General features: G+C 40.9%; 1 protein-coding gene across 1 annotated transcript in view; it reads right to left on the bottom strand.

Annotated features, from left to right (window-relative positions):
* Nucleotides 1-4,574: 4,574 nt before the first annotated feature.
* RIGI (RNA sensor RIG-I) overlaps nucleotides 4,575-20,899 on the bottom strand; it is a gene marked incomplete at both ends in the record, with an annotated part of 57,045 nt that continues 40,720 nt past the window's right edge. Inside the window, 5 exons of the mRNA XM_080708951.1 lie at nucleotides 4,575-4,871; nucleotides 7,195-7,338; nucleotides 16,546-16,697; nucleotides 18,119-18,286; nucleotides 19,283-19,373. Of these exons, the coding sequence (XP_080565077.1) occupies nucleotides 4,575-4,871; nucleotides 7,195-7,338; nucleotides 16,546-16,697; nucleotides 18,119-18,286; nucleotides 19,283-19,373 (852 nt within the window). The remainder of the gene's footprint in view (nucleotides 4,872-7,194; nucleotides 7,339-16,545; nucleotides 16,698-18,118; nucleotides 18,287-19,282; nucleotides 19,374-20,899) is intronic.

Below are 20,899 nucleotides of genomic sequence, written 5' to 3'. Positions count from 1 at the left end.
GCCCTTGTTTCCTAGGAGACCCGCTCTTAGTGCTGCACCCAGGAGGCCCCCAGCCCATGGAGGCCCTGGTGGACAGCATCCCCTGCCTCTGCAGAGGGCGGCCTCCTTGCAGAGCAAGTGATCACTGATGATCTTGGTGCCATTCTTGGAGGCACAAAGCCAGATGTTTTCACATTCTCTATTTTTGCTGATCTCTTTTTATCTTTTGCTAGGATTTGGAAGCTAGAATCCTGGGAAGGTTAGCAGTACCAGAAAAAGGACTAGCTTGTTTTTAAAGTTACTGATCACAGGTCATTGGTTTTTTTCAGTCTACCTATTAATCTTCAGCTGAACACTAGCAAGTATTCTCAGAAGGAGTCTCCTGCCTGTCTGTAGCTCTCTGTTATCCTCTGCTCAGAGAAACCCTTCTCTCCAGGGCCTGGCTTATTTCATATTATACCAGTGTTAACTGACATAGGTAGCTCAGACCTTTTTCATACTTTAAATCATAGTAGTGATTATGATCCCCCCCCCTTCAAAGTGAATGATCCACATACCTCATGGACAGGTCAGACATTGAAATTTTTTGATTATGTACTTTTTGATAGATTAACATAACAAAATTGTTTTCTTTTTTTCCCCGGGAAGTTTTTCATCTGTCAAGAGGAGGCTTGGGAGAGACACAAAGAACATTTCTAATTTGAATAAGATTAAATATATTTTCATGGAAAATTTATTGACTTTGCAGTTCAGTTTTGTTGGGTATGTGGCCATACTTTTGTGCTAGGGTGTTTGGTAGTTTTTGTTCCTTTCTTCCTCTCTTGCTATCTTCCTTTATGAATACATGATTTTCTTGAGTGATATGCCTTCATTTTTATCTCTTATGTATCTGCTGTAAGTTTTGCTTATGGTTACCATAAAGCTTACATACAACCAGGCTGTGTTAAAATGGCAACTTACTCCAGCTCCCATATTTTATGTTTTTTAATATCACAATTTATATCTTTTTATATTGTACATTTCTAGACAAATTACTATACCTTTTATAATTTTAATGATTTTATCAGCAAAACATACTAAAAGACAAAGATTTACACACAACCATAATAGTATTAGAGTATTCTGAATTTGACTGTGTACTTACTTTTACCAGAGTTGTATACTTTCATATTTTCTTGTTAGTAATCAACTACTATTTCTTTTAGCTTGAAGAACTCTGTAACAGATCAGTTGGAGGGATACTCCCTCAACTTTTATTGGTCTGAAAAGTCTTTATTTCTGAAGAACAGTTTTGCCAGGTACAATATTCTTAAGTTGTTTGTTCCCAACATTTTGAACATGTTCTTACACTCTTTTCTGGCATATAAGGTCTTTGTTGAAAAATCTGTTCATAGCCATAGAGAAACTCCCTTATCTGTGATTCTCCTCTCTTACTGCTTCCAGGATCTTGTCTTTACAACTTGGATTTGTATAGGAAAGCTGTTCACTACTCATCGCACCCAAAAATTTTGGGCAACTGTAAAGGGTGTCTGTGGATGAGCTTGCTACTGGAGGGTTTGGCAAAGTAGCCTAGTACGTGGTTCCACAGGTGGGTGGGCCAGGTTGGGCTTAGAGCGTGGATTCACTAGGGTCAGTCTGTTCAGTGGGATCATGAGAGCCAGCTTGTATCCACAGGGGCTGACCTGGTGCAGGGTGAACCTTGGGTCTGACTCTGCAAAGGCCAGCCTGGGTTCTTGGCCCATTGTAGCTGGCTAGAGCCTCAGGTATGCAGGGTAAATTCTCAAATTGCAGTCCATGGGACCTGATCTGGCACCAGTCTCCTCAGCTGGGCCTAGAAGCTGGGTCCATGAGGGCTATCCCAGATTGAGTTCACAGGAGCAGTCTCGAGTGTGGTTTGGTGGAAGATTGCCCAATAGGGTCTCCTGAAGCCTTTATATGCAGGGGCCAGCCTTGTGAGTAGCACTGCAAAGGTGGCCCACTGAAACCTAGGGCCGTGGTACCAGAGCCAGGATTCTAATTTTTGTGCTACAGCTAGGTCCTGTAATATCTCTTTTGGTGTCCTCACTCATATGTAGTATTCTTATGCATGGAGAGTTGTTCAATTGTTGTTTCTCTGGTAAAGTCATGTCCCACTCCCACTGTTTTACACAGGGGTCATTATTTCCTGGTATGTATAACTATGATTTGGGGGTCAATATGTTTTGGGGACACTGGATTACATGGTTCTTACTGTTACAGGATGAACACAGTGACGGTGTGTGCTGTAAATCACTGTGTGAGGGGAAGGGCAACAGCAAAGGTACAGAAACCTACCTCGCCAGAGAATGCTTTCTGCAGAGAATCTCATGGCACCATGTTCCATAGAACACACTTGAGGAATTGCTGACCTCTACATGGTTTATTTGAAATTCACTAATAATGAATCTGTTTTAAAGACAGGAGTCAGTTTACTGACTTCTTTCTATAATCAGGTCTCTGGAGAAGACTTCATTTCAGGGTAAAAGCATCATAATGTCAGCACTGGCTGGAACCATAGAAATAACAGGTTTGTGGTTGTAGAACAGGTTGTAGCTGAACTACCTGAAGAACTTCAAAAAAGGTACATGGCCAGACCCTCTGTAAGGATGTTCTAATGAGAGCTAGGCACGTGCCCATAAGAAGACTTTCCAGTTGGTTCTCAAATGTAGCCTTTGAAAAGAAATCCAATGAAAGCATTTGGGCAGCAGTCAAAACCCCCCTGTTTCTTCATGCATACATATGAACCAAGGGCCTACTCTGTTCCAGAGTATGTGCCTGGCAATGGCTTGATTCCACAAAGTTGAACAAGGAAATTCTACACTTTTTTCATTTCAGCTTTAGTTTGTCTCCATTTCTGAAGAGAGGACTATTCACCTTCATCTAAATTAAATCATTTAAATGGATTACAAGTAGATATTTTAATATATCCTATTAGAGTTCCTAAGCAATACCAGCAAGGAAAGGTAATTACATATCAAAAGAGTTAGTCTGATAAAATGTAAATTAAAAATTGGCTCTCAGCAAATTGATTAAATAATTCATTTTTATTGCAACTCATTAAGATTATTAATAGTAACCATTACCAAGCGATTACTCTATACCATGTACTTTTCTTCCAATTAAAAGCCCTCCACTAGCCCTTATACATTGGTGTCATCCTTGTTTTACAGATAAAGAAAAAACAAGGAGAAATTACATATTTGGCTGTTTTCCAACACTGCTACCCACCTGAGTGGCTCTCACTTTTCATCCCACTGATCTCAGGGCAGCTTTCACACATAAATGGTTGTTATTTGAAAGAGACCATGTAGTCACATGTGTTCAACATACAACTAACTGAATCTGTTTTAGGAAAAGGCATAAATTAGTATAGATCCCAGAACGGAACACAAAATGCCTTGGTCTGGTAGAATTAACAGAACTCAGGCACTTGTAATCCATGTCTGGAAAACCTCAAACTAAGCTCTGAAGCAGCAGCAAACCTTGGAACCTTGGTAAGAAAACAGAAATGGAACTTGAATACATACTCAAGTTTTCAAATAAAAAGGGCAGCCAAATAATTAAACTGCTTCAGCAGTAGCATCCACGGGACTCAACTGAAAACAGAGTTCATGTTAAACATCAGCCATATTATTGGAAAGTAGTGTGAGATGATTATTCAGAGAGGAGAATGGCACAGCTTAAGAGAACAAGGAGAAAGATGTATAGGAAACCAACCAGAAATACCTTCTCGAGAAGCATTTAACCTTGACATGTCCTCATACTAAAAGCTGCTATCTACTATAGAGTTTAAAAGTTTCCATGCCACACACTGCTATGAAAAAAAGTGTTAGTATATGTACTTTGTGTACATATATGCATTAAACCCTTTGAATTATCAATACCTAAGGTATCAGCAGAGAGGAAAGAATAAAAAAGGGAGGGCTGGGGAAGTCCTAGAAGACAGAAACCACGGGAGAATTTCAAGAAAGGAGTGCAACAGGGCCCAGTAGATCAAAGAAGGCCCAAGAAGCGCCCAAGCGACTGGTAACCCGTCACTGGTACCTTTAAACAGCTTGACAGAATGTTAAGGGCAAAGGGCAGTTTACAGTAGGTTGACTCCTTTTGTAGATGTGAAACACCTATAAAAACTAAACTTGAGCAACAAATATATCACTTAGGGTAGCTGAAACTACTTGAATATACTTTTATGTTCACAGAATTGAAAACTTGGGACGGATAAGGGAAGGAAACAAAGTGGGTGTGGAAAACTTAGCATTCTGTGTATTTATTTCAACGTATTCTGACTTGCTGCTGTGTGTTTACTACCATTTGGTTCTGAGAAAGAAACAAGGTTTTTAACTTTTCTCCAAGTACTGTCAGTACTACTGGACTACAGAGTATTCAGTGCGATGATGTGCCTGTGTATGCTTTGCATATGTGGTAAACAAGGTGAAGTTAACTGACCGCATTCACTACATCACAAACCTTAGATGAAGTATCTTCACCAAAGTACGAGTGATCCATGACTGCACTACTGGGTTGATGTCTTCATTAAAAGTCACTGTTTCTTGTAGCTGATGACTGAGGTGCTGAGGTCATGTGGACATTTCTGTAGGATCAAACTGTATCTTCTCAAAATGAAAGTCCCTCCATTTTGAGTACCTTTTCTGAACGCCGGTTGCAATATCCTCCACCACGAAACTTTCAATTTTTATGACTGGAATCTCAAATGCTTTATACTTCACATGGATTCCCCAGTCATGGCTGCAGTTCTGCTTGGCACAGAATATCTTTGCTCTCTTCTCAATACCTGCAAAGCTCTTTGGCTTGGGGTGGGGTTTACTCATAAAGCACACCTTAAAAGCATCTCCAACCACAGTGTAATGGCATTCCTAAAATAAAGGGAAGGTGAATGTTAGAAGCAGTCCTTAGTTGTTATTTTAAAAAGTAGCCAGGCATGGTGGTGCACACCTGTAATTCCATTACTTATGAGGTTGAGACAGAAGGATTGCAGGTCCAAGGCCAGCCTCAACAATTTAGCAAGACTACTTAAAATAAGAGCTGGGATCTAGCTCAGAGGCAGAATGCCCCTCTGCTCAATCCCCAGAACCAAGCAGGCTTGGTGGCACACATTTATAATCCCAGTACTTGGGAGGCTAAAACAGAAGGATTACAGATTCAAGGACAGCCCCCAGCTAGTAGACTCTCATGAACCCAGGGAAACTGTTTCCAAATAAGAAATAAAGTCAGGCTGGGGGTGTAGCTCAAAGGTAGAATGCCTCTGGGTTTAATCCCTAGTAACACACACACACACACACACACACACACACACACACACACACACACACAATCTGAGATGAACAGGTAAAACCTGGCTTATTTTGCCGTTGGGGAAGGAATCACCTAAGGCCAGACTGGAATCTATTTACCTGATCTCTTCTACAGCATGGGGCTAAGGAAATGCAAGTGAGAGGATACTGGGATACTTCATGAAAAGGAAAACTAAGAAACTTCCAGGAAATTTGGCTATTGGAAGTACATGCTCTTTATTAAGAAACAGTGTACATTTGAAGAGGGTCAGACCAGTATGTCTACAGACCACACCTACAATTGACTTTAAACTATACAGAACCAAATGCAGAGCCAACATGCAGTCCTCTGGGAAAACAGTCTAAAAGGGCCATCTGTCAACAAGAAAAATGTCAAAAATTGGAGCTGAGGGGACCTGTTATAGATAAGAATCCCTCAGAAAGGTAAGGTGAATTAGTATCACTCCAAGTATGCTTATCACTCAAGATGTCAGTCTGATGAGATTTCAGGTTTTCTAAAGACCAAAGGATCCCTCCAGTAACAACTCATCCCCTGACTCACCCAACCATGCCTTCAGTAGCCAAGCACACACAATGTTTGTCTTTGGAGAGCTTTCTAACCTTGCATCTGAAAGTTAAGTTTGGAACACATAAAATAGGAAGAGCCAGGCGTGGTGGTGCATGCTTGCAATTCTAGTACTTGGGAGGCTAAGACAGAAGGATAGCAGGTTTGTAGCCAGCCTCAGCTACTTAGGCGCTCCACAACTTAGTGAGAGTGTTTCAAAAATAAAGAATAAAAAGTAGGGCTGAGGTATAACTCAAGGTAGAATGTCCCTGGGTTCAGTCCCCAGTATGTATGTATGTATGTATAAATAAATAATAAAAGTCATGGAATCTCATCAGAATATAATGTTTTGGCTCATTTCCTTTAGCCTTCACAAAGGAAGCTCCCTGCCCTTGGAAGTAGCCACTCTGGCATTGCTATGATTGTTACATGCAACAATAAATACACATTTATAATTTTGTATCCAGCTTATTTTTTCCACTTGACCATTAATTTGTGAGCAGTTTTTCATTATAAACTTTATAATCATGTTTTAAATAAAATTTACTTTGGAATAATTTTAGGCTTACAGAAGAGTTGCAAAAATACTCCAGAAAATTATTGTATAGTTTTTACCCAGTATCCCTTGATGCTAACATTTTACGTATCATATTTATTCACACTAAGCAAGTAACATCAGTACATTAATAACTAAATTACAGGTTTTTTTCTACGAACTTCCCTTATCTGTTCTAGGAACCGGTTAATTAAGGAAGCCACATTGCATTTAACATAACCGTTATTTTGAATAGGTATATAATATTTAAGTGGTAGCAGCTATACCATTTTTTCAAATTTTAAAATAAAACTATATGTGTGTTTGTGTGGGCGGGACTGGGGATGGAACCCAATGGCATTCTACCTCTGAGCTACACCCCCAGCACTATTTTTTATTTTTTATTTTTGACAGAGTCTCACTAAGTTTTGGAGGGCCTAAGTAACTGAAGCTGGTCACTAATCTGTGATCTTCCAGCCTCAGCCTCCCAAGTACTGTGATTACAAACATGTGCCACCACACCTGGCTATTTTTATTTTTACCATTGTACATCTTCATGGGATACAGTGTGATAATTTATGTGTAAGCTATATAATAAATCAATAATTAGCATTTCTACCTCAAATATATTTCCTTGTGTTGCAAACCTTTGAATTCCTCATGCTTTATAAATTATGTAATAAATTGTTGTAAGCTAAATATAACAGAGTAATAGAATTCTTACTGTAAGTATTTCACCAGTAGGTTGAAAGCTTTAACTTGTGCACAAAAAAATGCCCAGGTTCTCTTTCTGAAAGGCTGCTTACCTCCACCACTCGGACATCAGCCGTGTAGCATGCCAAGGCTTTGCACTTTCCACACAGCAGCCTTTTATTTTTCTTATCAGGGACAGGTTCTCGTTTTTGTTGACTATCTCTGATGAATTTATCTTCAATCTGCATACGGTGAACCTATATACCAAAAGAAAAGTCTCATAAATATAACTGGAGTATAACTAGCATTTGTAGTTTCCTATATAGATATAAATGCACACACATTTACTATATACATATGTGTGATCATTCATATACAACTTCTGTGTATAGAAAACTTATAGCCAGGCCAGGCGTGGTGGTGCATGCTTGTAAGCCCCTTGCTTGGGAGGCTGAGACAGGAGGATCGCACAGGTTCGAAGCCAGCCTCAGCTACTTAGTGAGGCTGTCAGCAACTTAGTGAGACCCTGTTTCCAACTAAAATATAAAACAGGTCTGGGAGTATAGCCCGGAGGTAGAAAGCCTCTGGGTTCCACTCCCAGTACCACCAAAAAAAAAAAAAAAAAAAAAAAGAAAAGAAAACTTGTAGCCAATAATGAATAATGATTCTACTTCAGTATATGTGTGGGGGTGGGGGATATTGGCCCAACCCTCACAATACCTATTTGTTTCATCTGTAAAAATCCTATAGATAAGTTTTTTTTTTTGGGGGGGGGGATGGGCAGTTGCTGAGGATAGAACCCAGGATCATTCTACCTCAGAGCCATGTCCCCAAGCTATTTTCTCTTATTTATTTAGTTAGTTAGATATTTTTGTGGTACTGGGGATGGAAACAAGGGGCATTCTACCTCCGAGCTACACCCCCAGCCCTATTTTTTATTCTTTATTTTGAAACGGGGTCTCACCAAGTTGCAAAGGGCCTCACTATGTAGCTGAGGCTGTCCTCAAACCGCAATCCTCCTGTCTCAGCCTCCTGAATGCTGGGGTTACAAGCGTGCACCACCATACCCGGCTTCTCTTTTATTTTGAAACTGGTTTTTTCTAAATTGCTGCGGCTGGCCTTAAGGCTACGGGTCCTCCTACCTCAGACTTTCAAGTACTGGGATTATGGGCATGCACCATAATAATTTTATTGTTTTTCCTAACTCAAAGTCAGTGTCTGTGTGTGTGTGTGTGTGTGTGTGTGTGTGTGTGTGTGTGTTGCTAGAGATTGAACCCAGAGGCATTCTACCTCCAAGCTACATCCCCACTTTTTATTCTTTATTTTGAAAGAAGGTCTCAGTAAGTTGTGGAGGACCCTACTAAGTAGCTGAGGCTGGCTACAAACCTGTGATCCTCCTCTCTCAGCCTCCTAAGTACTGGGATTACAAGTGTGTACCACCATTATCAGCAAGTCATTTTTTAACTGGCCTCCTACTGGTCTTTCAATTTCTTTCTGAAAGTTGTACATAAATGCATTAAAGCAATCAGAAAATTTGTTACCAATAACTGTTCTACTTCAGTGTATATTGGGGGTGGGGGGCCCAACATTCACATGTCAGTACAAGCCAAGTTGGAACCTGGGTTTCCACCCTGCAGGGCTGAAATGAGACACCCCAACCCTAGGTGGTATCAGAGAAGGCCAAGGTGGGAGCCAGGACTTTCATTCAGCCTTGTTGACTGGTAACACCACCTGCAGTGCCAGACACACAAGGAAGACAGAAATCTCCCATTGAAAGTGTCTGTAGACATCAAATAAACCTTGCAGTATCCCCACCTCCCTAACCAGAGCAGTGTCAGAAAAATCCAGCTAACACATAAGGTAAATAGTCACATAATATGAAAATGATACTTTTCATATGATTTGACCAAAAATTATTATTCATACCAAAAGAACAGGAAGATCTCAAGCTGAGTGAAAAGGAGATAATCAATGGAATTCAACACTGAGATAACAGATATTTGAATTATGTGACAAAGATTTTATAGCATCCATAATAAAAATGCTTCTGCGAATAATCAAACAATACTGAAATAAAAAAGAGAAAGGTTTACAAAAACTAAAAAGGCTCAATGGATGGACTCGATAACAGCATGGACAGGACCAGGGAAAATTCAGTTAATTGGAAAAATAGAACAATAGAAGGTATTAAATCTGAACAAGAAAGAAAATAGACTGGAAAAGCAAAATGATCAAATCCTCAGGGACCTGTAGGACCATGGGTGGGGACAAGAAAAACACATACAGCTTTGTCAATGGACTCCGGGAGGAAGAGGGAAGAGAGTGAGCACGGGACCTCACAAGTTCAAGCACAGAAAGATAAGGGGAATATGTTTTCTCTAATATGCCCAAACTAGGGAGTATTAGAGATACCAGAAGGACTCCAGACAATGGAGTGGAACCCTCTGAAAAGCTAGAAAGTAAGGGTAGGAGAGGAAGAAGGCTGAGGTTGATTAACTGGAGGAGCTACATTCAAATATGTATATAACGTAGCTGGGCATGGTGGCACACACTTGTAATCCCAGCATTTGGGAGTTTGAGACCGGAGGATCACAGTTCAGGGCCAGCCTCAGCTACTTAGTAAGGCCCCTTGCAACTCAGTGAGACCGGGTTTCAAAATAAAGAATAAAGTAATAGGGCTGGGGTGTGACTCAGAGGTAGAATGCCCCTGGGTTCCATCCCCAGTACCACACACACACATACACACACACACACACACACACAATTATATGTATATAAGTGTGAATGTAGCATGGTCAACCTGGACACTCATTGTTGGGAGGGGGGAACGGGGAAGCGGAGTGGGGATAGAGGGCACCAAGTACCGTGTGAATATATGCCATTTTCAATATAATCCACATAAAAATAAAAAGAGGCCATTGTAATTGAAACCATTTTCCTGTTATCTTTTTCAGTGGATTCTTGGTTGATACAGAGAAAAGCTACTGATTTTTTAAAGTTAACTTTGTATACCACTATTTGGCTGATTTTTTTCAGCTTTAGATGGCTTCTGGTTGAATTATTTATCTACATATAGAATCGTGCCATCTACAAACATCATTTTAGTTCTTTATTTATATCTCATTAATTTTCTACTCTTGTCTTATTGCTGTGGCTATTATTCCAAATACTGTATTGAATAGGAGTGGTGATAATGGGCATCTATGTCTTATTCCTGTTTTAAAGGAATATTTTGAATTTTTTCCTGTTCAGTATGATGGTAGCTCTGGGTTAATTATAAAATAAATAGTAATAAATCCAAGAAAGGAAGAAAAAGACTTGTACAATGAAAAATTATAGAACACTAAGGAAAGAATCCATGTTCTTGCATAAGCAGAATAAATATTGTCAAAATGGCCACACCACCAAAAGTTATCTACAGATTCAGTGCAATCCCTATCAAAATGTCATTCTTCACAAAGCCAACAACAACAACCCCAAAAAGGCCTGAAATTCAGATGGAAAAACAAAAGACCTGGAATAACCAAAGCAATGCTGAGCAATAAAAACTATGCTGAAGGCATCACAATACCTGATTTCAAATTATACTATAGACTTATAACATCAAAAACAATATAGTATCAGCACAAAAATAAACAGACCAATGTCATCAAAAATATATAAAAAATCCTCACACTTATAACTAGTTAATTTTTTACAAAGAAGCCAAAACATACTCTGGAGAAGAGTCATACTTTTCAACAAGTAGTGCTTGGAAAACTGGATATTCACATGTAGAATAATGAAATTAGACTTCACTCTCTCACCTTGCAGAAAAGTCAACTCAAATTAGACAAGAAACTTTGTAGTTACTGGAAGAGGGAACAGGATCAACTTCTTAGACCCTCAAAGCTCAGGAAATAAAACTGAGAATAATTAAATGGAATGACAGCAAGTTGAAAATCTATGCAGCAAAGGGAACAATCTGAAGAGAAAGGCTATCGAATGGGGAAAAAAATCTTTGCAAGCTACTCTTCTGATAGAGGACTAATATTTAGAACATATAAAGAACTTTAAAAACTTTCTATCTTTCTCTCTCTTTTTTTGTGGTACTGAGGGTAGAACCCAGAGGCTTTCTACCTCCTGGCTATACTCCAAGGCTATACTTATTTTATATTTTATTTTGAAACACTAAGTTGCCGAGAGCCTCACTAAGTAGCTGAGGCTGGCTTTGAACCTGTGCAATCCTCCTGTCTCAGCCTCCGAAGAGCGAGGATTACAAGCGTGCACCACCATGCCTGGCTAAGAACTTTAAAAACTTAATGCTCAAAAACCCAATCAGAAAATGGGCCATTTAACTGAATGGATGCTTCTCAAAGAAGGAATACAAATGACCAATAAATATATGAAAAAGTGTTCAACATCATTAGCAACTAGGGAAATGCAAATCAATGTGATTACATCTAACTCCAGTTAGAATGGCAGTCATCAAGAATACAAATGGTAATAAATGCTGGTGAGAATGTGGGGAAATGAAACTCTTATACACTGTTGGTGAAATTGTAAAAAATTATTATTATTATTATTAATTTTATTATTAATTAATTTTATTATTATTATTATTAATTATTAATTTTGTTTTTTGGTGGTACTGGGGTTCCTGGAAACCCTTCTACCTCCGAGCTACACTCCCAGATATGTATATATGTATATATATATATATTATTTTTTTTTGAAACAGGGTCTCTTAAGCCAGCAAAGCTGGCTTCAAACCTGCGCAATCCTCCTGTCTCTGCATCCCAAGCACGGGGATTACAAGCATGTGCCACCACGCCCAGCTAACTTATTATTTTTAATATATTTTTATTGGTGTATTGTAGTCAAACATCTCAATGGGATACAAGACTTATGAGGATATACAAGCACATATCACCCAATCAGCCCTTATCCAATCCCCATCCCATTCCCTCCCCATCCCTCGATCCCATGCTTGATTTAGTGATTGACTTTGATATATTTAAGTACATCATGTGCTTTAAAGAGATTCCATCTTCCCCCCTCCCATCCCCTCTATTGCTCCTCCATAGGTCCCTTTCTACAACTAGACCTGGAATACTAGTCAAGAAAACACTCCCTCTACTCCTTGCCCCATCCCACCTGCAATTATCTTCAAGGGGAGTATGGGAGGGTACTGGGGATTGAACCCAGGACATTCTACCTCCAAACTACACCCTTGGCCCTATTTTATTTTGGAAAAGGGCCTCTGTAAATTGCTGAGAGTCTCACTAGTTGTTGAGGCTGGCCTCAAACCTGTGATCCTCCTGTTTCAGTCTCTAGCTTACTGGGCTACTGGTGTGTGGTGGTGCCACCACTCCCAGATAGTTATCCATAATATAACAGGAATGACACCAAGCCTCCAGGCTCCCAGCTCCCCCAGAATTATCAGCTACAGTGGCTCTTGGCAATACTTGTTCTGGGATCCCCTCTCATTCTTTACCATTTCTACTGGGTTCTATTTGTGGATGCTCTGGACCCCAAATGCTATTAAGTAGCTTGATTCAACAGATACTTAGCTGATTTTCTCCTTACCCCACTTCTTATAATTTTGTACTTTTGTGCTACCTAAGAATGTCTACATCTGGTCCAGCCTCTAGCACCCACAACAGACTTTTGTTGTATTGCTTTATTCTATTTATTTTATTGTATTGTTTCTGTCACATAAAAATCCTAAGTGGATTGTCATTCAGTGGAAGAGATAAAATTCATGCCATGGTTACTAAAACTCAGTGTGGCTTAAAGCCTTCCTTGGCAACATTGCTATATCCTACATAACTAGGGAGCTGGCTCGGTGAAAACAGAACCCTACCAGCCAAATTAAAAGAAGAACTAAAGATTTCCCAGCCATTATTCTCACTGAATATGTGGAAAAGGTGGTTTTAAAATATATCAGTCTCCAGTAGCCAGGTGTGGTCATCCACATCTCTCATCCCAGTACTGGGGAGGCTAAGACCAGAAGGATTACAGGTTTGAGGCTAGTCTCAGCAGTCCAGTAAGATCATCAGCAACTTGGTAAAACCCTCTTTCAAAATATAAAATAAAAGGGCTTGAGATATAGTTCAGAGGTAGAGTGTCCCTGGTTCAATCCCCAGTATCACTAAGTAAACAAGTCTCTATTTACACTAGAAATAGCCAGTTTCCATGTTCCTTTGAGTCAATCTTTTTTTGTTTGTTTTTTTGTTTCATAATATTTAAAGTTTCTGGTTGTTTAGAAAAAATGGGGTTTTTTGTATTTGCTTGTTGTATTGGGGATGGAACCCAGGCACTCTACCTCAGAGCTACACCCCAGGTCAATTTTATTTTTTTTATTTTTAAACAGGGCCTTACTAAGTAGCTGAGGCTGCTCACAAAACTTCAATTCTTCTTTCTCACCTCCCAAGCACTGGGATTACAAGCATATACCAGCATGCGTGGCTAAGAAATGGCTTTTTAAATGATTAAACATAAGAAGGATGTAGCTCAGTGGTAAAGTGCTTGCTTAACATGCACAAGGTCCTGAGTTCAATCCCCAGTACCACAACAAAAACACATGAAGTTGTGGTTTTATCCTAAAATAAATGCTGCTTGAAATCATTGCATCTCAAAACTTTAGAATAGAGATTGTAACTTTTTGAAATCTATGGAGTTGGTCTGTCGAGTTGTGAGATTCATTGCCAAGACATCCTGCTGCCTCGGCATCTATGTGTTGAGAACCCCCACTCCACATAGTTAAAATCGGCAAAAACGCCCCGAGAAGGAGGTATCGTCTCTGGCCAAAGTACCCCCCACTTTTAGATACCCTTCACTATTATTTCCTTTAACTTTCTACACGAATTGCTCCAGTGATGTGAAATTAGGACTACAAATAGAAATTGAGTCCGTGGAAATAAAATCTCTAATAATTTGCCTAAACGTCCTTGGCTCTGCTCAATAACAATAAAAACTGGCCAGAATTCAGATGCTGTGATAAGCATTCCAGCTGCAGCAATTACAAAGGGTCTCTGACCCTCACTATCACTAACTTAGGTTAAGCTATTAACTCCGGTAAGGTAGTTCAGTTTAAGGTAACATTGTTTACCCTTGAGATCCTGCCTAGAGACAGAGAAGATAAAAACCTTGTGTGTGACCTTAAAGCAATTTAGTTGATAAACAACTTAGTTGCCCAAATACAATAGACTCAAGGAGAAATATTGGTGACTTTTACGCCCAGTGTAAATATTCCTGAAGACAGAGAGGCTGACCGCATGGTTAATGAATATGACAAAATAAAGGACAGACGTTCTAAATATATATGTATGAAGGAAAGGAAATACCGTGTAAGAGTAAGAAAAGCATTTTTGCATGAAGAAGAGCTTATCATAAGAAAGTCCCAACTGGGAAAGAAAGGAATTAGAAAGTTAGAAGCAGGCTGCAGAGGGTTTGTGACAGAGAAATGGATTATTAAAGATGGTTAGACTTTTAATAGGCTTATTGTCTAAAGAAGAGTGTTCAGCAGTTAAGGAAATACATCTGACAATTAAAACCAAGAACTTTGTGGTGTTGTTTGTGGTATTTTGTCTGCAAAACTGTGTTGTGAGTTTGCTTAAGCTTTCAGATTCAGAAGGTAAAATGCCAACACCTGGAGAAACTTTATCACATCCACCTGAATCACCACGTCTCCCCACACTTGCTATATGAACTGAGCCCAAAAGATGGAAAGTTCCAAGAAAGCCAAAGAAGATTCCCCGAGAAACCCCCAAGCCTTGGCCATGCTTGTTTATTTTGGGAAGTGGCCCCCTGGGACTGCTTATCTGCAAAGACCTTGGAAAAGAATCAGGAGTCAGGAGTCAATCTCTCGAAGATCAACAGCCAGCTGAAGGACTAGTTTTATTACCTTTGTTTACATGTCATTCATTATTATTTCACAATGATTACACCCACCTCCCTCTCCTCTTACTATTAACTTTACTGGTGAAAGGTATCAATTTCTTGGAGTTTTTGTAATAAAGTGTCATTGGCTCAAGAAGCCTTTGTCCACCTCAGATTCTTTCCCAAGCGTCGTACCTAAAAACTTAAGGAATTCATAGAGGGGAAGAATCGCTGCAGATAAGTTTCTGCAGAACTCCACCTGCCTTTTGCCCCATCTTTCTGAGGATTTGACCGGGAGCTGACAATAACGACCCAACTGAGATTAGTCGGCGACAATTCATCTTCATGAAATTAAACTGTGTCTCACACCTCTGTCCAGTAACAACTCTCATTCTTTGAGAACATATTTAATACTAGATACTGTGCTAAGCACCGCGTACTTATTTTATTTTTACACTAGCCATTATTTTCTCAACTTTACAAATGAGGAGAGTAAACAATCTGAAAGACAGAGTAGATGCCTGAGGTTACCCTGTAACTGTCAAAACTAGGGGTTGGAACCACTTAGTCTAGTGTTAAAACTCTCCCCCAGCCCTGCAGTGTTCAATGTTTAAGGATTCTGACATGAAAACCTTTGCAAAGGGTCTGAAGAAAGTGTAGGTAAGCACGCGTGGACGTGTGTGTGGCTGGGCTTCTTGGCCTTCTCCAATCAGATTTCATGCTTCTGTGATACCAAAGGAAATTGCAATAAAATGAAGGTCCTAGTCTAGGCCGATTGGAACAACGTTGCCACAGTACTATATATATTATCGTCCACAGTTACAAATATTCACCTGGCGCCTGTTCAGTGACCCGAGAGCTTTTCTCTGAGGACTCATAATGTGAGCAAGAGGCAAGGAAGAGCTACGTCTTGCTGTGTCAGGATGTGGTCCTCGAGTATTGTCAAGAGCAAATCTAGCTCAGTTTGCCTTTTTAAATCTAAAAACAGATCAAGTTTTAGCACTAAGAAAATAGTTTAATCTTATTATAACTGGAAAAAAAAACAATAAGTTTGGCTGGCAATGTAGCTCAGTGGTAGACCACTTGCCTAGCATATGTCATGTGCGAGGCCCTGGGTTCAATCCTCAGCATTGAAAAAAGCATATGTACATATATGTAATACATGCATGTGTGTATATATGTGTATATGTATAATACATCTATATACACATATATACATATATATAAAATGTACACTGCAGGACAAAAACAAATTTATTGTTCTAATACAACATTCTGAGCAATATGATAAAACCATACTCATGTTCTCTGTTTTTGTTTTTGTTTTTGTTTTTTGTTTTTTGTGGGTCTGGGGATGGAACCCAGGGGCATTCTACCTCCGAGCTAGACCCCCTGCCCTACTTTTTATTCTTTATTTTGAAACCGGGTCTCACTGAGTTGCAGAGGGCCTCACTAAGTAGCTGAGGCTGTCCGTGAACCGCGATCCTCCAGTCTCAGCCTCCCGAATGCTGGGATTACAAGCGTGCGCCACCATGCCCGGCACATGTTCTCTGTTACTGATAGTCAGATTCTCAAAGAGGAACACAGATGAAAAGACTTACTGTTTTTTCAAATTCTGCTTCATCCCATGTCTGAAGTCTTGCAATGGAGTCATTCATCATTTTTTCCTTATATATGTTTATCTCTTCTTTTTCGGCTACATCAGCGTTACTAGTCAGAAGGTAGCACTTGCTACCTCTTGCTCTTCCTCTGCCTATCAAAAAATAACTATTTTATTATGTTTTTTTTTTACTTAAAACTTGCTACAATATAAAAATAAATAAACAAAGGTGTAGAGGTATTCCTAAAATTCACCTCTGGCTCACTGACTCTGGCTCTCCAGGGAAACTGACCTGAGGAAGAACAAACTCAAATGTAGGAATGCTCCTGCCTGTTAAACATGTGGATACACTTGGGGTCCACTTTAGGCTGGCTTTCTTAGGGTCTCCAAGGGCACAATTCGATTAGATAGTCATGTTGTCAAAAACACTCTTCTTTCTTTCTTTCTTTCTTTCTTTCTTTCTTTCTTTCTTTCTTTCCCTCCTTCCTTCTTTCTAATAGTAGGAATTGAACCCAGGGGGATTCTATCTTCAAGCTATACCCCCAGCCCTATTTTTTATTCTTTATTTTGAAACAAGGTCTCACTAAGTTGCTGAGGCTGGCTGCAAACCTGCAGTCCTCCTGTCTCAGCCTCCCAAGTACTGGATTACAAGCGTGCACCATCACACTCAGCTAAAAACACCACTTTAAAGAAAATGCAGCACGAACCCTCATGACACAGTGAGCACTGTAAGGTAAGTATTAAAAAGATCCTTACTCAAGAGCCCGTTAGGCCATGGAGAGAAATGTTCACAGTCACCAGAGCCCAGGTGGGAAACCCCAAGTGCTATCACAAAGACATTCCAAAGAGACATTATTCCAGCAGGGGGAATCCGGGTCAGGTGAGGTGGAGGCAGGAGAAGAAGTGAAATGAAGAGTAGAAGAACATGAGCAGTTCTTTCACTGAGCACTGGAGGATGAAGTCTGATTGGCTGAACTGCATAATGAACAAGGAGGAAGAGTAGAAAGCAGGCTAGAAAGGTGAGTGCGGGTAGGTTTTGAAAGCTTTGAAATTAAGTGAAATGAGGACCCCCTAGAGTGACATGCTTAGAGCTTTTTTTTTGAGAAAATCAATGTGACAGCTCTTCTTATGGAAACTGGAAATAAGAAAGGGGAAAGGAAAGGAGACTCTTTAGGAGACTCCCTTGTCCCGGTGGGACAGAAGAACTGTGGAGTATCTCCATGGGAAATACAGGGAGCTGCCAGCCCTGCCAGTCCCACAACCATGGATGTGGGACTATTTGTTGAATGGCAAAGCCTCACACCAAGGTGGAATTATCCCCACACAACTATGTCTCTCAGTGCTGGGTAAGAAACTGAACCACAGCAAACAAGAACCACAACAGGATAGAAGTTAGTAGACAAAACTGCAAATCCCCAGGCCAAAGGGAGTTAGTCCCTGCTGGGCCAGTGATACTAGAAGCCACTGTGTCATTGGTCACATGCTCAACCAGCGCTAAGTAAAGGAGAAAGGCCAAAATGAGAAAAACACAGACAAAACGGGAGCCACGTGGGAATAGCGCCTCGGCCTCTCACCTCTGGTTTGGATCATTTTGATGACATTGCCCACATACTCATACAGGATGACCAGATTGCACTGAGCAATGTCGAGGCCTTCGTCAGCCACTGAGGTGGCAATCAGAATATTATCCCCGTTGGCTCTGAATGCATCCAGTACACACTTCTGTGCTGGGAGGGTCATTCCTGAGTCAGAGTAAGACAAACATAACTCATCAAAGAGGGAACTTTCCCCTGGAAACACAAGCTACAGATCACAGAATGCTTATTACACACAATTTACCCCACATATACTTATCACAGTCCTGGAGGTTGAACCCATAGGTATTCTGCCTCCAAGCTATACCAGCACCCCTATTTTATTTTTTATTTTGAAGCAGGGTCTCACTAAGTAGCTGGTCTTGAACCTATGATCCTCCTGTCTTGATCTCCCAAGTACTAGGATTACGGGCATATACCACAATGCCTGGCTACAAGGCCCTTTTTTATCAATAGGTCAAGTGTTATGATTCCTCTTTATAGATGAGGGCCTTGAAGTTCTGGGAAGTATGGTAGATTGACAGGCGAGCAAGCTTCAGTCTGTTTCTACTTCATCTTAAATCTATTGTTTAAGAATTCAAGGAGAGGGATGCACTCAGACAGTATTTTAAAAACAACTCTGGCTTTTTCTGCAAGATATAAGTTGGCTTTAAGTTAAATCAAAAGATAGTTCATTCTACATGGGCCTGACCTATTCAGTCATGGTGGCACATCCCAGTAATCAAGAGGCTAAGACAAAGGATCAGAGGTATAAGGCCTGCCTCAGCAATTTAGATAAACCCTGTTTCAAAATAATAAAAGCTGGGGATGTGCCCCAGGAGGTGAACACCCCTGGTCTAATCGCCAATAAAAAAATGTATTTTTTATATATAAAGTATATCTAATCTAATTTGCCATATAGAAATACCAGTTTTCACCGGGCATGGTGGCCCACACTTGTAATCCCAATACTTGGGAGGCTAAGACAGGAGGATCATGGTTTGTGAACAGCCTCAGCTGCTTAGGCCCTCCGCAACTTAGTGAGACTCTGTTTCAAAATAAAGAACAAAAAAATAGGGCTGGGGGTGTAGCTCAGATGTTGAATGCCCCTGGGTTCCATCCCCAGACCCGTAAAAAAAAAAAAAAAAAAAAAAAAAGAAATACCTGTTTTCTGATTTGTTTTGCCACGTCCAGTTAATATGCCAGGTTTCAGAAAGCTGAGTGCAGGATTTTCTTCAATCCATTTCTTTAAAGCCTAAAAATAAAAATCAATTATCAGTTGGAAACTACTTATAAAACCTCTGTGTTAATTCAGTATTGTAACATATATAAAAAGAAAAAGCTTTAAAGTTAGTATACACATGGATTTCAGACTGAAAAACCTCCTTGAACTCCATGTAATAATTAAAAATAATGGTACATATTTTTGTGACTTGTAATGGTTTAATCTCCAAGGTATTTTTAAATGAAAAAAGCAAAGTTCAGAATGGTGGGTGCATAGAAATATAAGTGAGTTCAATAAGACTACAGATACAAAAAACTCAATTGTGTTTCTACATTTAGCAACAACTGGTATTTGAAAAAAATTTTTTTTATTTATTTTTTAAATTGGTGCATTGTAGTCATATATCAATCACATTGGAGTACAAGACTTGAGAGGATATACAAGCACACATCATCCAATTAGCCCTCCTCCAGCCCCCATCCCATTCCCTCCCCCTCCCTCCATCCCACACTTCTTTGGTGATTTACTTTGATACATTTGTTTATGTACCTCCTGCGTTTTAAAGAGGCTCTGTCCTCCAGTATTACATACCCTCTGATTGGTCACATTAGTTGCTTCACTATAGGGCCCTTTCTATAGCTCAACCTCTTCCTGTTGCCCTTTTCCTCCTAGTTATTGCTGATTAAGAGAAGCGTATGATTTATATTTTCTGCGATATTTCTCTGTGCATGCTGCGTTGCAAGTACCAATCCCACTCTTGATGGTCCCAGTAGTGGCCTGGCTACTCAGTGGACTGATCTAGACCTCGCTGGCTCAAGCAGCGGCCTTGCCTCATGGGAGGCCCCAGTTCTGGTCTCGCTGGCCCCTGAACCGGTCTAACCCCTAAGCTGGCTTTGGTCCCGGCCTTGGAGGCCGCAGGAGTGAACTTGCCTCACGCCAGGCTCCGATACTGGCCATTGGCCCCTGCACCGGTCTAACCCCTTGGCAGGATTCCAATCCCGGCCTCGAGGCCCCAGCACCGGCCTAACCCCTCGGCAGGCTCCAATGCCGGCCTCGTTGGCCCCAGCACCAACCTAACCCCTCGGCAGGCTCCGATCCCAGCCTCAGAGGCCCCAACATTGGTCATGCCTCAAGGCAGGCTGCAATGCCGGCCTCGCTGGCCCCAGCACTGGCCTAACCCCTCGGCAGGCTCTTATCCTGGTCTCGGAGGCCCCAGTACCGGCCTGGACTCACGGCAGGCTCCTATGCCACCTCACTGGCCCCAGCAGTGGCCTAACCCTCGGGCAGGCTCCAATCCCGGCCTCGGAGGCCCCAACACTGGTCATGCCTCAAGGCAGGCTCCGATGCCGGCCTCGCTGGCCCCAGCACCGGCCTAACCCCTCGGCAGGCTCTTATCCTGGCCTCAGAGGCCCCAGTACCAGCCTTGCCTCAAGGCAGGCTCCGATGCCGGCCTCGCTGGCCCCAGCACCGGCCTAACCCCTCGGCAGGCTCTTATCCTGGCCTCAGAGGCCCCAGTACCGGCCTTGCCTCAAGGCAGACTCCGATGCCGGCCTCGC

Source organism: Muscardinus avellanarius, assembly GCF_963383645.1.
Source record: "Muscardinus avellanarius genome assembly, chromosome: 13".
Lineage (NCBI taxonomy): Eukaryota > Metazoa > Chordata > Mammalia > Rodentia > Gliridae > Muscardinus > Muscardinus avellanarius.
The sequence above is the reverse complement of the archived record's forward strand: the minus strand, read 5'-3'. Positions and strand labels throughout refer to the sequence as shown.